We start from the raw sequence: 20,974 nt of genomic DNA, 5'->3' as shown, positions 1-20,974 counted from the left end.
AAGTTCCTGAATGTTTTATGAAAAATGTGCAGCTACGAAGAGAAAGAGATCAGGGTGAGTGGAGCAGAAAGAACCTACAATACATACAGCATCAACTCCCACACTAGGCAGGACATAGACTGAGCAGAAGAGGCAGGTTTAAAGATTTGAAAGGAGTCACAAGGCACCTATACTGCAAAAACACTCAGGGAAAAAAAAGACTCATTAGTTCTGACCTTCATATCAACTTTTGATAGCTGAAGTGCTAGAAACAGCAGCTTGATACAATACAGTAGGTCCAGTTCAGCAAAGCCTGGGAACTAGATTTACCTATAGCTGCTTACACCCATTTACTCTAAAAGGAATCAATCTGAGTTATAACAGTAGGTGATAAGCTGAAGCTTGTTTCTAATTGTCTCTTGCTACTGTTTTAAGCTCCATAGATTGTCTCCTTCCTGTCCCGTACTTTTTAACCTATGGCTCTCTTTTTGCTAATGTGCGGCAGCTTTTTGACTGAGGTCAGACTAATTATTCGCTTCGGAAAATTTTTGTCATCGTGCTTCCAAGGAGAGCAAACTGCTTGCTGGAGGCACTGCAATTCGGCCTTTTATTGTCATCATTCCTCAGCAGCACAGCTGGCCTTACAAGACCTAACTATATCAAAGATGAACTACGCTCAAACCAGTTCAACTGAAACAATTGTAACTACTCTTGTGAAAGGTTGAAATGAAACAGGTATAGTGCCAGCACTGGAAACATACTCCATGAATCTTCACACTCAGATTTTTTTTAATGCACACTTTTCAATTTGGAGGTCTTTTAGCTTTCTTCCAGCTTTCTGCCAGACCTCAGCTTTGATTCTTAAGAAAAGCTTTTGGTTTTATAGATATTACATAAAAGCTGAAGTACTTACCACATTTCTCCCCTCCAGCATGAATACTGCGCTGCAGGTATCAGCAAGACACAATCCACAGACTGACAAGACTTCTCTTGAAAACGCCTTTTGGTTCCTCCTTGAGCTAGAGTTTAAACCCTCTCAACATTTACTACATCAATGTTCAGTTTTGTGTTACGGAAGAGGGAGAAGACTTATATTTTAATATTGAAGAGACAGTTAAAAAGGCAGTTCTGGAAATATTTATAAGCTTCTTGTGGAGACAAATGTCCCTATACATTGTTTGGTTTAGTTGCGGGTTGGTTTTTTAGTTGTTCAGTTTTGGAGATGGTTGGTCAGTCATATTCCATTCTCATGTGCTTCTTGTAAGATAAAGGCATCACAAAAGCTTGCACCTGCTGGTGACATCAGAACTACAACCTGACAATTTTCCAGAAAACTTAAAAGTTACACTCCTACAGGGAAGAGGCAGATTTATTTTTTTCAAAGTAGGCATTAACAGGAATATTTTTAAGGAAATTTAGGGTGAAACATCTGCTCTGCAAAGTAGAAGTTCAGATTATATTTCCCCAGCTGAAACCTCTGTCATTTCTGGAACATTCATTCTAAAATTAAAAAAAGTTATTGCTTCTACTGAAGCTCAATGTAAGTTATAAAAAGAATTGCATATTTCTTAAAAAAACATTCCAAATATACATTTTAAAAACAAAATGCACTCTAAAACAAATGTCTAGTAAAAGACACCGTTTTAAGCAACCTGTAGTAACAGCTTTACAAAATAAAATTGAGGAATGTAGCGTATTATTTATAACATGACAATGCTAAAATCCTAAATAATTCACTTAACATTCTTAATAAGCAGTGTTTTAAATATACATATTTCTTTACAAAACAGTTCAGCAATTCCTTCTGCCACTCACAGTATATAAATATTTGAATAAGAGGTCATAATGGGAGATGCCAGGGTTTATATTTACTCTCAGATGCTTCAGGTTTAAGTGTTTTACTATAAGGCACAATACTGCTAATCTAAAAGAAAGGAATAAAAGCTAATGGCAAACCCAGCCAGAACTCCTAATGTGCAATATCTAAGAGAAAAATTCCAGCATCACTATGCAAAGGAAAAGAAGAAAAACCCAAACAAAATCAAACTTTGTATATCCTAAGAAACAGTTTCAATTTGTACATAACGAAGTGGGACAGGATTGGAGAATGAGTAAGAAGGAATTAAGTAAATTCTTATAAATAGACTAATAAATACGTTCTAGCCATAATTAGCCCTTTACCTCCATTCTACCAAGTTTAAGATTGAAAGAGGTAACCAGTGTGCATATACCTAAATAATTCTACATGCTCAGCACGTGAAGACCACCTAGCACAACCTATTACTGCCAAATTCAGTATAAAAAGCTAGCAAGATGGAGAAAGTCTCATTTTCTCTCAGCATCCACTCTGAGTAGAACACTTTACAAGATCAGATTAGTATTAATTACATGTAAGGAAAGTTGCAACTAGCCATTTTTTCATCACAAAAACCGATATGCAACGTATCTGTGAAGTTATTTGATTCCTTCAAGGTTAGATTATGTTTTTTTCTAAGAATATCCATCTCCAATTACAACATATCAGAACTTTCAGAATATTTTAATAGTTGTAGTCTTGTAAGTGTTCTCCATGTGTACATACTGAATGTAAATAGTGCATCCAAAATATTTATCAATTAAGACATTCTACATTGTTTTCACTGCCTAGTCTTCATCTTCTTACAGCCCTCTAGAACACAATGACATTGTAACAATGCTTACAGAAAAAGGGTTATTGCATCATTTTTTAGGATGAGACATCCAGAGGAGATTTTATAAAATCCTCCTGTGTACAAAATTCTTAAGTTATTAGCCCTTTTGGAACACCAGCTAGAAAAGTTTGAAAGGTAAAATAATTTACATTGTTATTTTTTCCGTTAACTAGACAAAAGTCCATACTAATTAAATAAAAAATAATAGTTCTTCAACAGTCTATTCAAGATATCTTCCATGAAGCAGTTCAGTGGGAATTTCCATTAGATAGATGTTCTCCGTGCCGGTTATTACTGACATCCACATCTAGAAGCCAGGAATTAAAAGAGAAATTGTTTGTTGATTTACCATTTTAACACCTTTTACCTGTTACATGAATCCAAACTCTGTTAACAGATTTCATATTCATGTATACCTAAGGTTCTCAAGATTCTCTGGATAAGTAATCCTCCTAAGACACTGTTTACATCTTTTCTGCCCCTCTCAAGACCACTTTTCTCCAGCTTGATAGAATTCTCTCAAAATCTACCTGCTTGTATTTTTTTTTTGAACATCAGTAGTAAGTGACACCACTCAAGTCTGGTGCACACTGCAATACCAACACTACTAACATCACTTAGAGAACGGCTTCTTCTAATGCAATGAATGGTGTTAAGGATTGTCACGTGATAAACTAAATTACTACTTACCAAGTAATGCTGTGGTTTCACCTGCGTCCTCTTTTAAACTGGTACACTGCAGTACAGATTCATTAGTGGAGGAAGCTGACAATTCGCTTATTTCATTTCTGTCATCATCTTGTAAAGCAATACTCAGACTTCCGACTGAAACACTGCCACTTATTGATTCAGCTATTGGAACTTCAAGTACATCTTCAGGGTCCCCCTTTAAAATTAAATATATTTAACTGACATTTTTTTCTACCATTAGGCACCAACATTCCTCCATGTTACCAGTTTGTAACCTCAGCTTATTGGAAAAAAAGACCACTTTCTTGCCTATTATCTATACACTCAAGGGTACAATGTTGAGCAGTGTCTACTTTCAGTGTTATTGTCTGACTGCAAAGAAACAAAGCCAAGCAAAATAAAGGACACTTTTTCAAAGCCACCCCAAAGCCAAGAGCAGCAACAGGAGGAGTCAACCCAGCCAGCCTTTCGGAAGGAATACTTCAACACCGTAGCAACAGTATTGCTGCAGTGTGGCTAGAAGCAGGCTCAGCACATACAAAGTCACCACTGAGCAAACCTATCGATTGTTTATGAGTTTGCGGAAGCCTCTGTTTGTCATGATAGTAGTTGGGTAAGCTTAGACTTTTTTTACTGGGGTGACCAAATATTTGACATCAGAACAAGCTTCCCTCCTCCTCAACCTCCGGCCTAACTTTAAGTCTGTTCCAAAAATGCCAATATGCTGGCTTGTCACCTTGCAAGAACAAAACATCTGCAGCACAGGCACAGGAATGTATTTCACCTATTGTATAGCATGAGCTATTTCTGATCCATTCTGAAAGTTAATTAGAAGTCCTACATGCACAATTCTGTTCCTAAAATTAAACAGACTACCTTCACTAAGCCATTGCCATTGATATACTGACATAATTCACATGTAAGCAAGTATACTGCAGTACAAATAGCTATTCTGTGGGCTTCATAATGATTGTTTTTCTCCTCCTCAAACAATTAGCAAAGGCCCATCTTAAGATTTAAGAAATTCTAGGCTGTTTCTTTCTTTAGCACCAAAGCAGCATATTTTAAAGTGTACTCAATTTTAATAAGCTATAGAACTGCTACAATTGAACACAAGTTAGTATCACATGTGTCTTAATCTCTGCATGTGTGGGCAGGGGTCATTAATGATTTTCGTTTCCAAAATTTGGGCAGTTAAATAAGCACCAAAATGACAAGATTCATCAATGCTTTACTAGATCAGTCAGACGTGCTGAACTGCAGTTCTTTTTCTTGTAAGTAATAGCATAATGCAGAACTAGACGACTGAAGTCCGTTCTTTACAAAACAAAACCCAGGTAATAGGACTTAGTGCCTCCTTTCTACTTTGAACCTTTAAGAATTTTGAAGGATCTGAATTGAGCCTTCAGCCTCTTCGCAGAAGGTTCAGTAGATTTCCATAAAAAGGCTGCACATTCTTGTCTGCAGTTATGTCAGTCAGCGAGCGCTCTGCTGAAAGAGACTGCCTTGCTTTTCAGACTTTTTTCCTCACATCAGTAAAAAATTTACACAATCACTCTACAAACTAGATTGGGCAACCTGGATCAGACTGAAAACCAAGCTAAAAAAAATAATGAATTATTTCCCACATTACTAGCTTCAGTGGGACTTGAATGACTGATGCGTAAGTAGGACACATTTTCCCCCTTCCACTAGAAAAAAAACCTGAGCTTCTGTATTTAATATAATCCCACTGAACCTGTTTTCCAACATTCATTTTGCCTAACAAGCAGAGGAGGTATTATTACTCATCCTGCTTAAACTTGGTATTGGTATCCTCTGCAACAGCATGAATTCAGGGAATAAAAGTGTCCTGAAGGTTCTAGTATTTCAGTTTTCAGCCTGTGTACAAAAGGATATATCCCTCTACATATAACACAAGTTACATCAACTCCAAGAATTGAAAGTGACCAAAAAAAAAAGCTGCTAACATAACAATATTAAAATTATAATAGCTATTTCACATGACAAAAAGATTGCAACTCTTGGGTAAAGTCTGACAATATACAGAAGTGCCACAATCTGGTATACATACTACATAGCAAGAGTATTGACACCTTTGACAAAACAAATTAATAAAAGTCTTCCATAGACCTGCTAAGTGTCTGCAACAAAATAAGAGAAAAGCTAGTGAAAACGCAGACCTAGTCTACAAAAGGAAGGTCCCTGAAAACAAGGAACACCCTGTTTTCTGGAGATCTCTGTAGATCAGCAGAAGAGAAAATAGGTACATTCACACCTATGGCATTTTAGTGGAACTCAAGACTATTTATCAATAGTGACCAAGTAACCTACCGCATGTGTCTTCATCTCTCTTTTCTGGTGCTGTCAGAAAGAAATGAGAGCACATCATTTTCTCTACTTAACCAATTTCTGGTGACTGTCTTTAGGAAGGTTCTAAGTACTGGTTCATTTAAAGGATAAAACACTGGGCATATGTGAAAGTACACAAACACTCAAGATAGAAAAACTGTAATATCTTCCCTTGAATCACAGTTCTCCACAAGATCAAATATATGCTAGTTCTATTGAATTAAGTTGTATTTTTGCAGCTTTGGCAAATTGCCTCACCTCTGCTTCAACTTCCTTACTGTCATCAACTGGAGATAGAAAATATTTGTTATCACAGAAGAGTACACAGAGGATTCATAAGCTGCTCAATACACTGTTTAAGCTCTTACCCATAAAATTCCCTTATTTATCTGGTTCTCACTCAATTACTCTTGCATCTTTGCTCAGCTTCTTCAGTCTTGTCAAGTAACAACTGTTCTCATTCTGAACAGTTACATGAAGACATCTCCTGCACTGTACCTCTACCTTGAAGATTAAAGTAAGTGTGCAACATACCCAGTATCCCAAAGCTTTGATAACATCTAGTTTACACATTGGACAAGTTCGGTGGTCCAAAAGCCAAGGGTCAATGCACGTTCTGTGGAAGATGTGCCTAAAGAAAAGAAATCCCCTTTAGAACTTACCATGAAAGCCACACAATATTCCTTCAAACAACGCAGAAGTTACTACATTAAAAAATAAATCCATTCCTTTATAACCTTGTCAATTAGGTACTGCTTAAATTACTACGACAGACATAGTTCTGGAAGCAACTTCTTTCATTCTATCTTTCTGAAATAAGAGATATGACTAATCACAAGGACACAATAGAGTTACCAGTTCAACAGTGTATAGTTCTAACTTAAGAAAGCTCTACTTCACTTCTAGACTTCTCCCAATCACTCCTTTTTCCTGCATAGATATGAAGTGCTACATGGTCTCCCAGTGCCCTTCAACGTGTAACATACAAATGGCACAGTTTCAGCTCTGCCAGAGTTTCAGAAGAGTTCCGAGAAAGCTCATCACATATTTCTTAGGGAAAACATGCTAAAGAGAAAAGAATAATTATGGCAACTTACTTGCAGGGCAGAATTCGCACAGTGTCTTTCAATTTATAGTTCTCAATGCACACAGCACAGTTTTCCACATCAACATCTAAACCCTAAATAAGACAACACATTTAAAAGCATTACATCCATATTTCATTACAGAACAAGCTTTGTGTAATAGCTAGTGTCACAGAAGGTAAACTGTATAAAATAGTTTAGCAAATAAAAACATCTCCCTCATTTAATTCAAGACTCCATCAAGAAGTGATTTGATCAAGTGATACCAAATACTAAAAGTAGCCAAATCGGGATTTTTCTAATTTAAATAGCTATACATTGTATCTTAAGTAATTTGTTAAGTCTCAATCATTGTCTTTGCTCATGAAACCACAGTAAAATTTCAGTTTAAAATAACTATAAAATGAAGAAAATTTAAAAGAGGTCAGCACAGATAAAAGTGCACAACTTAACTATTAACTGATGGTCTCAAAGACTTCCAAGTGCTTAAGTAGGACAAGATTCCTGGGGTTGAATACTGCAAACCCCTGCTTCCCCCCTTTTTTCTTTGTTTCTAATACGTCCTAGCAGATATCCTTTGGTAGGTAGAAAAGGAGAACTGAAGTATGCTATTTGGAATGGTTTTTAGAACTTCTTTCCAAGCTCACACCAGAGAGCAAGTCGAAAGGCAGTATTTCCTAAGGGTTAAATATCTCTCCTAACGGGTCTTACTGTTGCCTTGAAGCCATGCTTTTAGTTGCAGTGCAAACATGACAGGTATCTCCAGACACAAGATAAATAATTCAATGTTAATTGGGCTGTATAAAACGTAAGTATTAGAAGAATAGACAGTGGGCCAACTTCTTCCCTTTCATCCCCCACAAAATAAGTATTTTGCGTTTATTGCTTACTGAAGCACTTCAATTTCATTACCACAAATGCTCAAATGAATTAGTACTGCAAGCAAACTTCCGAGTTCAAGGAAAGTTTTTTTTCCTCCTTTGCATGCTATCAATTTACATAATTAATGCCTTAAATTCTCAAGTAAATCAAATGAAGACTTTTTTTTTACATAAGCTAAGACAAGTATTTATTCTATAACAAATATTTTTTATTCTGTACAAGAGGCAAAGTCCAAACATACCACATGTAGCACATACTCAAATGAGCATCCATTTTACAATAATCCCATAAGCTTCTCAGGAAAGATCTACATGATAGCAAATACACTTTCAAAATATTGACCTATTTTGAGTTAAATGCCTCAATCCCAAGTGAAGTGATAATGAAAGGCTGTACTGTGTCACAATAAAAAAAAAATACTCTTTTAATCCTAACAGCTGAAAGGAAATATTTAAAGAAAAAAATGCACAGAGTAGAAAGGATTGTGTTTTGAGATAAATTTACATTAATTCATGAAAGTATCTCTCCATCATTAAGTTATATAAATTTCCTGACAGTTGGCTGATTCAAATAAAATTAGAAGACATGAGTTACCAAGCAGAAAACCTCTATTTTAATAGAGAGATTTAATCTAATCTCATTCTACTTTGCTTAACTGACACGGTAATCTTAGTTACAACCTGCATACTACATAACAACTTACTTAAATTTCTCCCCTTTATTAATTTATTTTAGTTAAGGGTATATTGATGGGAACGAGCTACCTGCTACACTGCAAAAAACTCATAATACATATCCTTTTTAGAGGTTTACTGAACTTCAACTTAAAAGCAGTTAACAGCTTCCTTGTGGTTCTCACCATGGGTTTCATCATGACCCTTTTACATCCATTTCTTCCTATGCTGATGTTATGCTTTGATACTGCTTTACACAGGTTTTGCTTCAGCTCCATCTTTTTTGATCTCTGATCTCACCATTGTATGAACAGAAGCATGAACATCCCTCTGCTCACAACTTGAAATAGATTACTTTTTGATGGAGTTTAGAATATTATTAAAAGTAACAAATACTTGTAAAATGCTACTTAAACACGCTGAATGCATAAGAGGAAAAGAGTCAAGTTCAAAGACAGTTGGATTTTTTTATACTTCAAAATTGATTTACTAAATGAAGGACACATTCTCTGCAGCATGTGACCTGAGCTGAACAGCTTCTGTTGAACCACATCTTTTAAAGTTCTTACACATAAACATCCTTTCTCACCTTAATTTTAATTCACGGATTAAAATACTAATCCTTGTTTTTAATCTCTGAGCAAATAGTCCTTAGGTAAAAACTAATCAAATAAGGATGGGAAAAAATGTCTATGTACCAGCAGAAGCCTAGTCATAAACTAATGTAGCATCTAGGATCAGACCTGCCTGACACTCCCATTAAAATAATATTTCTTTCACAACCTTGGCTTTTTCTACTTCAGTTATTCTAATATAGCTATGAGTTTATGCTGTATGCTGTCAAAGCTAACTTTCTGAAAGCTTTATATTAATGTTTAGAATTGTTTTATTTTAATACATAGAAATGTACTTCTAAAAAATTTATGCTTCAAGTAAGACAATACATTAAGGAGCTGTATAGAAGGTTAAAAGATGAAACAAGTGTTTCATTTTTCAAAGCTTTAGGTTTCTAAGGCCTTCTGATCAATAAAAAGATGGATGTTCTTTTAAGAAAACAAAACATTACATCAGCTGTAAGAACTGTGCAATCAATAGGTCCTAGGAAGTATTTTGCAATCAACTTGTTGATGTTTTCAAGTGCTGATAAGGTCTTAGTGTTTCCTCATCTTTAACAGTATCAGCCCTGTAGTCTCCTGCAACATTCTGTATAACCAGATATTATTTGCAACAAAACAGACTTAACATTTCATAAGTAGTTCAGATCTGACTCTTCAATTTTAAGCTTGGCCTTCTAAGCAAAGTTGCTTAAATGAGCCTAAAATTTTAAGAGTCACACTGCAATTACATCGTGAGAATTTTTGTTTAAATTCTATAAAGACAGTGCAACAGTTTTTAAACCATGCAGCAATAACCAGAGCCACCAAATTACCTTTTCTCCACGTTTCACAGTATGCAGCTGAAGCTGGCTGATTGCTTTCTTGGTTTCTTTCCTATGTCCCTGGAATAAAGACTTTAAATATCAGTACACAAGTTAGTTTTAAGAATTATATTTCAAAGCTTTTTAATATTTTCCACGTGGATTACCAAATCTTCTGAATGAATTTAAAGATTAATCTCTGGCTAGTTATTTGTTTACAAAATACTTGCAGAGAGCAGATGTTGAAGAACTGCAAGTTTTGCATTCTCAGGGCACAGCAGCTAACATTATCGATAAGCATAGTGCTCTTGAACTCAACCAGCGCAGAACTATGCAGACCACATTGGCATACATAGCCTCATAATGTGACTTTCTGCATTAAGGGCTTTCCTGTGCAGGAAAATTGACACTAATTTAGAAGCATCAGAGCCGAAACAACAGCCGTACAACCAGACCTTCTAGTTAGGCAAGCCCATAAGCAAGCACATGCTAGGTTTTGCACAAGCTTGAGAGAAGGTGGAATCCTGCTGGGCAGCCTACAGCTGGCCACCAGGTCAAAAGGCTGCTTGTAGCTTGTAATGCTTCCCCTCAGCTAAACACTGTCTCACACATTATACAAAGCTTTGCACTGAAAGGACACATTATGCAAAGGAGATGACAAGAAAGGCTTAACAGACATGAGACACCATACTGGACTTCTATACAGTAACAGTCCTAATTATGCTTAGAGGGAAGCAAGAAAAGAAAGCAGCACTGTATTCCAAGACAAAGTGCTAGCTACTGCTAGAAATCAAGGAACTAAACACTCCCAATTAACAGATGTTGATCGGTCTAGCAGCAACCCTCACTGATGAAATACCATAAAGGAATAAAAAAACCATAATTGCACTTTTTCTCTGTAATGATAATTACAATGACTTATATAATTTTACAAACTTATAGTACTGAAAACTGTTTTGTTTTGGTTTTTTTTATTTATTTTTTACAGTGTTAAAAAGAATTAGTCTGAAAGTCCTCTTAGGAATGGACAGACAACCAGAAGCAGTTTATTCCACCTTCCGTATCAGCTCAGGGTTTTCTGCACAGTCTTGTTTCATCTTCAGTAGCAAGGAGGTCTTCCTTGAAGAATAAGTCTTCTAGAAGAATAAATCCTCCTAGAATCAATCTTAAGATACCCATCTTCACCTTCACTTAGCAGCTACACTGGTTTTAAACTAACACTACACAGGTTTTAAACTAAGAGAGGGGAGATTTAGGTTAGATATTAGGTGGAAATTTTTCACTGTGAGGGTGGTGAGGCACTGCAACAGGTTGCCCAGAGAAGCTGTGGATGCCCCATCCCTGGAGGTGTTCAAGGCCAGGCTGGATGGGGCCCTGGGCAGCCTGCTCTAGTGGTTGGCAACCCTGCCCACAGCAGGGGGTTTAAACTAGATGATCTCCAACGTCCTGTTCAACCCAGGCCATTCTATGATTCTGTGATACACAGTAACTTGCTTTGAAGTATGGCATACTTAACACCAAAGTTTTAATTACACTGGAGTCAAGAAGCCAATTTAAATAACATTTGAGTTAGAAAAGTGGCTTTTTGTTTCCCAAATTATTTTAAGACTTCTAGTGATATATCTTGACCAAGATATTCACAACATCTTCAATCTTTGCATAGTTGTATGATTTTTTGTTTTCAATGGCTGTTTTAAAAGGAGAATTGAGGAAAGTGGCATAACCTCCTAATGCTACACAATTTAATTCAAGAAGCATTTAGATGACAAGCCCAAGGGCAAAATCTATTATGAGTTTGTGGTACATATTTCTGGGAAACATCACATTCAACCTAAAAAATGCTCCTAAAACTGCTCATAAAGCATTTGAACTTCCCTTAGCATGAACTATCCTAAAGCCAACATAATGGGAAGAAGCAACTTTCTTCATCAAACAACTGTTACAACACAAAAACACATCCCTTTTTCTAGAAATACTTCCCAAAAATTGTTTTCTTTAAAGTATTCTCAGAAGTTCTAAGATTTAAAGCTTAGTAAAAAAGACTATCTAGGGAACCAACATTTCAAGTAGACTGCAAATTTAACTAATACATAAGTCCCCTGTGTTATCCTGTTACTGAAAATAGAGTTTAAGTATTTTCCTACAAGAGTCCCCCAAGTCCTCATCAGAGCTCAAACTCCTGAAGACAAACAGAAACTTCCTTCCCTCCTCCCCCAAAGCTGGAATCTAACATGTTCAAACAGAAGGCAGGGGAAGTCCACATGACAAGCAGTCATTTGAAACTATTTTTTTTTTTTTTTGTTCTGAACTGAGGATAAAAAAAAAACAGCAGAGAACTGCTTGCGAAGAAAAACAAGAGCAACTTTCTTTTTCACTGTTAGTAGAGAACTGTGGTAGAGCTGCTGATGACCATGGAAGGAACCCAACCCATTTGCAAGAGTTGAAAAGCACAGGGAAGTGCCACCCTAAGATATTTTAAAAACTGAGATGGACTAGGTCCTCAACAACTCCATGTAAGTTGCCTTCTTGAGTGCAGGGGTTTGAACCAGGTAGCCTCCAAAGGTCCCTTCCAAACTAAATTATTCTGTGATGAAGTACTTCCCTCAGGGGAAGAAAGTAAAGCTGACTTTTCTTTTAAACCATCAAAGAAGAACAGGGATTTGGAAGGGGCAAATTAAGGAGCAAAGTTATTCCTTCCTGATCTTTCCAGTACTCCCACCATTCTCAGATCTTCAGAGATAGTCCAAAAGAGCTGAATCTCACCACACATGCTCCCCCTAGTCTGCTGCCATTCAGTACCCTGCAGTGGAGTTGTAGAATTAACAAGTATCAAAAGCAGTTTTCATAAAGCTTTAGAACCAAATTTTTAGCCCTAAAGAACTGGGTCTTAAGAAAAAAAGTTATTATGGTCCCTTCTCCATAAGAAAAAAAAGTCTGGTTAGGGAAATTAGTACTTTCAGAATGAAAATTACTGAAGAATGAAAATAATTGTTAATGTCAAAAGGAAGGAAGTTAAGTTAGGTGACAAATCACACAAGAAGCTGCCTTTACTCAGTTGTTGACAAGTGGCTAAATATATTTCCCACAACTTCATATGGGTATCTAATAATTACACCTAGCCAAACTTGTGGTGCCAATTAACACACTGATTATTAGCCTCACTAACCATTACTGAGTAGCTTTCTCAGAGAGTAAAGCAGCAAGAAGGCAGAGATCTTCAAGAATGCTTCAATAAACAAGCAAAGTTCGGCAACTGATTTCACATGAGAAGACAGTAAATATTCTAAATCATCATCATCACCACCAATTACCTGGTTTCCAAACTGTGATCCTGTATACAGGAAACGTTGTATATAGTAAAATATGAGCCAAGCGAGCGATATAATCATCATGGTGATGAAGGCGATGGCTACAAACACAACTGACTGACCGCTAATGTATTCCTGTACATGTCGTGTGCCAACAACAATAGTCATTTTTACTGGAATCCCTCTTCGGACTGGCTCCAATATTTCTATTCCTTTTGGATAGCCAACCATTATCACCACTGTATTTCCTGTTCCTGTTGGAGATGGGAAAGAGAAAAAAAAACAAGCCAGTCATCACAGTAAAAATTCAGGCATTCTGCGTTGATGGTAATTTGAGCCTCTTCAGTTAAGATCAGTGAGCAAAATTATAGGAAAACCTGAGTTTTTTTCAGGCATGTAGACTTGATATACTAGTAAAGAACCCTTTATTTACTTTATGAAGCTCTCAAACACAAGGTAAACTTCAACAGATGTGTCTTTACTGTTGAAGGTCCTATACTCCTCATTCCACATGGTGAGGTGGGATGTGGATGACATGCCAAAAAATGAGACAAGTTATACACATCTCACCTCAAAGTTGCTGAAGTTCTAACATGAAACTCAGGAACAGCTGTTTTTTTATTTGTCAATGTGGGAATTTTAGCTGCAGCTGGAGACAATATGTGAATACTATGAAGAGAGACACATTCAATTAAGTTTGAATCCATAGCACAATTACACTGGATATGTGAACAAAGAGGAAACAAATCTAATTATTAAATTAGATTAAACATTCAATTACTTAATGATTCTTCAATACTAAATATTCAAAATGTAATGAAACTTCAGAACAAAGACTTGTCAAGAAATACTTTGGGACTCTTTTGGGAGCATGGAATCAAATGATTCTCCTATTATAACTCAAAAGTAATCCATACGAAAAAGCACCTAATTAAAAAAAAAAAAATCTATAAGCACCCTACTACCACCAAAAGCAGTAAGATACTGTCAAGACCAACTAGCAGAAACCAAAGATTCTCCGTGCCTAGAGTTTTACTCCATTTTGCCTGGAAGCATCTCCAGCACTGTCTCAGAAATATCTAACCCAAGTATTACAAAATAAATTACAAACAAATGTACTTGTTAAAAATGTCACCTTGTCACTATTCTATGCTATTTTTATTTGAATAGTTCTTTCTCTGTGCATACCAACACTACTATACACCCTTAATAAGTCATGGCTTTATAGCTTACCTCACACTCCTATCTCTGAGAAAAAGTGAAACTAAGCTTGATCCAGAGAGAAAGTCGAGGAAGAAGAGAGAAGAGGGGTTTTCCTCGCCAGAAAGCTAAAACTGTAATGTCACAGCTACCTTTTTAGATTCACAAGATAACCTACCCAAAATAAGACCTCCCACTGAAGACTTAAAGCCTTTTTCCCTCCCTTAGATTCACTACTGAGAAGCTATGTCAAAAGAAATGGTTTCCTGATTAATAACAACACATCAAGTGGGGATTTTCAAAACTCAAAGCAGCATTCTAGACTCATCCAGCTCTCCGCCTACTAAGAGTTATTTGCCCAAAATATTTAAAACAAACTCCTTTAGTTGAGACAGTTCTGCCTGTGACACCTCATCAACCTGGCTACTCCGCTACCATGCCAAGGGAAATTTGCAGAAATTTCAGTTCTGTACACAGCAGCTCCTCCTTCTGTAAGGTGCAGATGGTCTGCTGTGGATGAAACACTAAAGGTCCCAGTTATTAGTTGAATAATCCTCCTATCTCAAAGCCAGTTATCCTTTTTCAGCTTCAACTTACACAGCCATCCCACTTCTGGTCACCTACTGTAAGAACCATTATACCAATCTGCCAGATCCAGACCCAGCAAAAGAGCAGATTTTCTAAATAGGGCTATGTTTCTGGAAGTTTTGAGGATGGTGTGGAAAAACAAAGAAAGGTGCTACTGGGGAAAGACCCTCCTGGTGCCTCCCCTCGGGCACCCCACTGGGCTTGCCAGTAGCAGCCACCCAGCTCCCAGCATGCGTTGCCTTGCCTTGCCTGGTGGGTGCATGGGGAGAGACAAAGCAGCAAAGCTGAAGACAAACAGGACAAATCCAAAAACAACTCTGCTCTGCCAATTAGCTCTACTCACCAACAACGTACCAATCCATACAATACCACAAGTCCAAGCATACTAAGAATTGGTTAATTAATATTATTCTCCTCTCTGAACCAGCATGAAAGCACTACCAGAGAGACCCATGAATTTTGTAGAGAGGCAAGTGTGTGAAACACTCCTTGCTTTCTGACCCAGCACAACTCCACAGGAAGTTAACAGAAGAATGTACAAAGGCAAAAATTTCTCACATTGCTCAGAACTGTTATCCACATGCCTAAATCAGGAGCGTAGGTCCTATGTCCTTAATCAAATGTAAGAGTTACAAATAACAGGAGGGGTGCCTAAGGATGGGTAATGAACAGTACAGGAGTGTTTTAAAGATTTATGTGGCTTGGATTCAGGCTTGGGGAAGAAAATAAAATTTCAAGATTAGAGGCAGCCTGGATTTTTCAATCAATAAAGATTTCAATCCCAAAATCTTGAGTTAGTTTAATCCTGCTACCTGGCTCTCTGCATGATTTCTAACAAAGGACTATTTAAAACCCCACAACAATCAGTAATGCCTTTCTCTGTTTTGTCACTAGCATGCCCAACTATGAGCCAGTTATTTCGTTTAAATGGAAGTCAGGATACTTTTGTGCAGTGGCTGCTAGACACCGTGACACCTTCTTGTTTTAGAACACAAGTATGCCATACATTTTTAAATAAATGCCCATTAAAAGCATTTTAACACTTTTAAAGGCTTGGTGATGAACCTCCCATTAAAAATAAATGCAACTAAACATGAAGGCCTTGAAGGTCACAAGACAGAAGGAGGGGAAGAAAAAAAATAATTGTGATCCACTATTACAAAAGGAACAAGAGCAGTCTCAGAGAAGCAGTTGCCCTGAGCAGCCTGTAAGACTAAGGGCTTTAAATCATTCCTCACTAATTTTAGACTTCTGTTCTAAAACACATTATTCAAAGACTGAAATGCTGTTGAGTCATTCCAGCTTCAACTCCAACACAACTCAGAGACCTCAAATCACATTTATAAAAGAACTCAAGTGTCACATACATGTATCTACTGACATGTTTTGTTGGCTTTGCCCTTCTATAGCTTTCTAATTTTGCAATAAATAGTCACCTTTTTTTTTTTTGGTAGAGTAAACTTGTTTTCTTTTCTAGGTTTGATTGATTCTGCAGTGGAATCAGGTAGATTTGAAATCTGGTATGAGCTTATTTTTAACACTATCATCCAAATAAAGCAGCGAGAGCCAGCAGATCCTTAGGATACCTGGAAAGGAAGGCAAATTTGGAACTCTGAAGATGAAGGTATTTTTTCTGCCAGTGTGCCAAGGTCAGTTTTACTGCTAGTGTTGCTAGTCTTCTCTTGCAAAAGGAAACCAGCACTTTCCTGATAAGAAAAAGTAGTACGGATACAGATCATGATTCCAGGCATCCCAAACTATCACATTTATTCCCATTCATGCCTACAGATAACAAAGATAATTTTCTATCATCTGGAAACCAATTGTAGGCATACTCTAGCTTTTGTCCTCATCAGAAACACCAGAAAGCTCCCAGAGTTTGAGCACCTTGGTAAAACTGTTTGAGATCAGTGTTTAGATCTGTTTAAGCATACACGGGCACCCTACTAATATTGCCCCAATTAACACTAAATGTTCTCTAGAGCCCTGGTCCAAACAAATGTCTCTGATCTTTACCAAACATGTAACAGTACACTAACAATCTGATGACAAGTTTTGTCTCAACCATCTAACCCCAATGTCATCTCACCAAACCCCTGGTGTGCATTGTGTTTTCACCTGCCTCAAAAAGGATGTGTAACCAGAAGAGTCAAGAAGTCAAACCATCACCACTGGTACATATTCCTCTTTCCACATGGGTTTCCAAGATGTACACACTCTTACGTATAAAATAGATATAAGCATCCTGAAGTTACTCCTGCTTCTTCAGAACAACATAGCAGCCCAACATTATACACTCACTGTCTGAGTTAAGCAAGACACTGATTTAAGTTCTGTCCTTTCAGTAGTACAGTACCCAAAGCTATGGGTAGAAAGCCTCAGTAATACAGAGGTTATACACCACTTGAGAATCCTGAGCAGTGCTGAACACAACATAGCAAAGAGCTGAACTACATGCCAAAATAACCCTAACTCTGCTTCGGAGCTGGCAAGAGCTTATAAGAATCACAAGTACAAAGTCGTTCACATCTGTTTTGTTCAATAGACTTGCATAAGAAAAAAACGGCAGTGAAGGAAAGAACTAGTAGAGTATATTTTGGCAAAGCTAAATCAAAGACCATTTTCTTTACCTAGCCAAAGTCATACACTCAAACTAAGTTCCAAGCTTCCCTTAAATCCAAAAGCCATGCACCAAAGCTCTTCTCCAGACCTGTCTCAAACTACTGTAGCCTGTCCTCCTTCCTCCCTGTCCCCCGTGTGTCAAGCACAATCATACTTTATTCCATAGTCTTCAAGGTATCAAACTTATGTTCTGATCAGGATCATCAAGTCCTACCTTGAGAGGGGACTCAAAGATGGCTGGATGCCCAGCATGAAGTGTAACAGGAAAAACATAGAAGGAGAAGACCCTTTTTTCCTTCCACTGCAATATACCCCTACCTCCCCCTAGTTTCTCGACCAGCACTGAGCCTCTGACTCTCCTCAGTCTGCTCTCCACAATACTCCACACCTTGCCATTCTGGACTCCTCTCCAACCCACTCCCAGATAGTATTTACATTTAATATTTATTTTGTCTTCAGAAAGGAATTTGAAGCTTCTATTATATTAAGTTCCAAACCACCACCAAAAATGAACAGAGTTAAGACTGCCTGCAAAGTCCATATTCCTGTAAAACTGAAGTTTGAGTTTATACTATTCAGGTTCAATAGCTGAAGTACAACTCCTTAAGTCATTCAGGTAAAATGAGTATCTTCCACTGGAAAACACCTCCTCTCCTACACGTGATGTTGTTTCACTATCACTTCCCTTGAGGGAAGTAATCCAGCATTTTGAACAACATAATTTGGGCAGAGCATAAAGGCCTGAAAAACATGCCACACATCAATAGAGTCATACTTGAAGAACCTTCTTTTGGAGGGAGGGACAGGGTTGCAAGGCTTCAAAGTCAAGCTTCAGGCTCTGCTGTTCCAAAATTTTAACTGAAATCCCTACTCACTGCACCCACGAAGCTCACAAGGTACCCACAAAAAATAACTGAACTGCAGAGTATTTGGAATATTTGTCCTTTATCAAATGCTTTGACACCAGATAGAGCAAATAACTTCTCTGCCTAATCAAGAATCTCTCTTTTTAATCGAGTTGGAATAAGTCTGAAACCACCTAAAACCCCACCAACAACAATAGCACACATGCATCACACACACCCCAGAAAGTTAAAAGGTCAGGTTTTTCAAAAGGAGAATGAAAAGATGACACTTGGAGATCAGAAAAGTTACCCATTTATCACCCTCACATAATCCAGGCTGCACCTCTATCAGCCATAACCATTGTTCCATCTCACATCTTCTTCAGTGCCACTAATTGCAAATCCATTAAGCGCATGTTCCTTATGCATGTAACTCCACTCCTTAGTTACAGCATTGAGATTTCCCAGAGTATTTATTCTCAGCACTTCTCCCAGAAGCAGGGTTTGTTTCCTCATGTATCAGTTCACAAATCCCTTCACAGGAATGGCAAACTTGGATCCCTTGCCTGTCTTCCATGGACTTTTTTTTCCCCTTCAAAAAAAAAAAAATCAAAGACTTAAAACACTGATAGTAATTCTTGCCTATATTCCCAAAGTAAACTGAAAAACTTAAATATTTACATGTTTGAAAGTTTCAACCATGAAACAAAGATTTATTACTCCAGCAGAGCTAGTGATTATGTTGCAACATAGTCTTATATTCCTGTCCATCCAAACCATTCTGAAGTCCAACCTGCATTTGCACAGTCAGTATAAATAAGGACAAATGTATTCTTGTATATATACTATACCAAATCACACTCTTTACATAGCTAATGCTTTCATCAGCAACATTCTGACACTTTAAGAAGAAAAAAAACTACCACCAGTCAGGGAACACTTCTCTTTATACCACTGATAGATTTAACTATACCAGCAAGTCCAAACCTGAGCATAAGCCCAAGAAGGTCTTCCACAGCATAGAGATGACAACAGAAAGGAGAAAATAATAAAAAATTTATAAAATAAGAATGATGAGAAACAGAGGAAGAGATTCCTGAAAATAATATTTATGAAAGGTTATGAAGGGGCATGGAGAAGAACGTGGGAAAATTCCCACAGGGAGGAAAAATTCATATTGATTGGCCAATACAGTGACAGCAAGAAAAACAAACTGACAGCTGGTAAAGAGGAAAGAATTATTACCCAACAAAGTACCTTAATTGCCACATGGGATCAAAAATCAAAGGTACATCTTACCTAGCATCCCATCTCCACTTTCACAGTGGTTTACGAACACAAGAGATGGGCCAGCTTGATCTACCCACGCAAGCAGCAGGCTAAGAGGAACAGTAATCATGCTTCCAACCCTCAAGTTGGTGTCACTTGGTATTCCAAGAAGGGAGACTTGTTTTCCACCTAATATATCATACGTGCTATGAAGCAACAGCTCCTTAACCGAGATTTCCAGCCCACTATATTAAAGAAAGTTTGTTTTCTTTAGAAATGCATTATGGTCCTACTTCAACCAATTCCCTGGTCTTCCCCCTCCTCACCAAAGAGAGCAATGGTCCGGGCATTAACAAACTCACTGTACCAGGACCACTTGAAACACATATTTGCGGCATTTTTTAGTTTGCTTTGTCTTTATGTCCTCCTCTGAAGACCTTCCAATTCCTCAGAAGTCCACAAATGCAAACAGACTTTATAGCAGAGTTTTGAGGGTTTTTTCCCCTCTTTGATCTAAGCATTTGATGTTGTCATGTTCATAAAAATCCATCAGGACTTTAGTGTCATAGCCTGAGCAGAGAATGCAGCGACAGAACATCTGGATTCTTATCTCAGCAAAAATCACTGATCCTTTCTGTAGGCTACAGACCATCAGCACACTCAGACAAGCCAAGTCAACATCCTTCTCTAGGCTTCGGCCTTCCTACAGTATTTGCAAGCGCTTAAGAATTACCTGATGCTTATATCTCTCTCCTGTCCCCTACAGACCTGCGCAGGAGAGGACGAGGAAGCTACAACAATAAAGCCTGTACCAAAAGCAATCTTCAAACAGCTACGGCTACACCTTCAAAGGCACCAGAGGCATCTTCGGGATACCTGTCAGGTTTCTGCAACGCCTGCGGAAAGCTGCCTACCTGTCAGCCCTCTGCTGTAGCCCTTGTGCCGGGGGCAGACAGTAAAAAGGCAGCTTTAAAGAAAGCCATGCCCCCCAACCCCTCCGACCGCGGTCTGTTACACAGCTACACGTTTCGTTGGCTTCGCCGCACCTTCTCCCCGACACCCGGGCTGTAACTTGGAAGACAGAAGTCGGTCCTCGTGTTACCTCAGCGCAGTTTAAAGGAACGTGGATAAGGAAACAAAACCGCGGCTCTCTGCAGCGTTTTCACAGGGATTTATACCTTCCCATCTCCATCCCTCCCCACCCAGAGCCGGGCTCCCGCGCCACCGAGGCGGGCCGGCGTTAGACACATCTGCCACCCCCAACCCACAACCCCCGGGCCCGTCCCCGCTCACCCAGGTGGGACATGGAGACGGTGCTGTTGCCGAAGCGGGCCTCGTTGTAGATGACTACGGCGGCCGCCCGCTTCCGCGCC

At 38.1% G+C, this 20,974-nt stretch overlaps 1 protein-coding gene across 1 annotated transcript; it reads right to left on the bottom strand.

The window, feature by feature from the left end:
- Positions 1-2,437: 2,437 nt before the first annotated feature.
- Positions 2,438-20,970, bottom strand: RNF149 (ring finger protein 149; the record flags this gene model as incomplete). Its single annotated transcript, XM_010085994.1, has 7 exons — positions 2,438-2,976; positions 3,360-3,555; positions 6,246-6,342; positions 6,809-6,891; positions 9,782-9,850; positions 13,081-13,331; positions 20,895-20,970. Coding segments are annotated over 7 exons (831 nt in total), but the record flags the coding sequence as incomplete, so codon positions are not given.
- Positions 20,971-20,974: the final 4 nt, after the last annotated feature.

The sequence above is a fragment of the Pterocles gutturalis genome, unplaced genomic scaffold (genome assembly GCF_000699245.1).
Source record: "Pterocles gutturalis isolate BGI_N339 unplaced genomic scaffold, ASM69924v1 scaffold40490, whole genome shotgun sequence".
NCBI classification, from domain to species: domain Eukaryota; kingdom Metazoa; phylum Chordata; class Aves; order Pterocliformes; family Pteroclidae; genus Pterocles; species Pterocles gutturalis.
The sequence above is the reverse complement of the archived record's forward strand: the minus strand, read 5'-3'. Positions and strand labels throughout refer to the sequence as shown.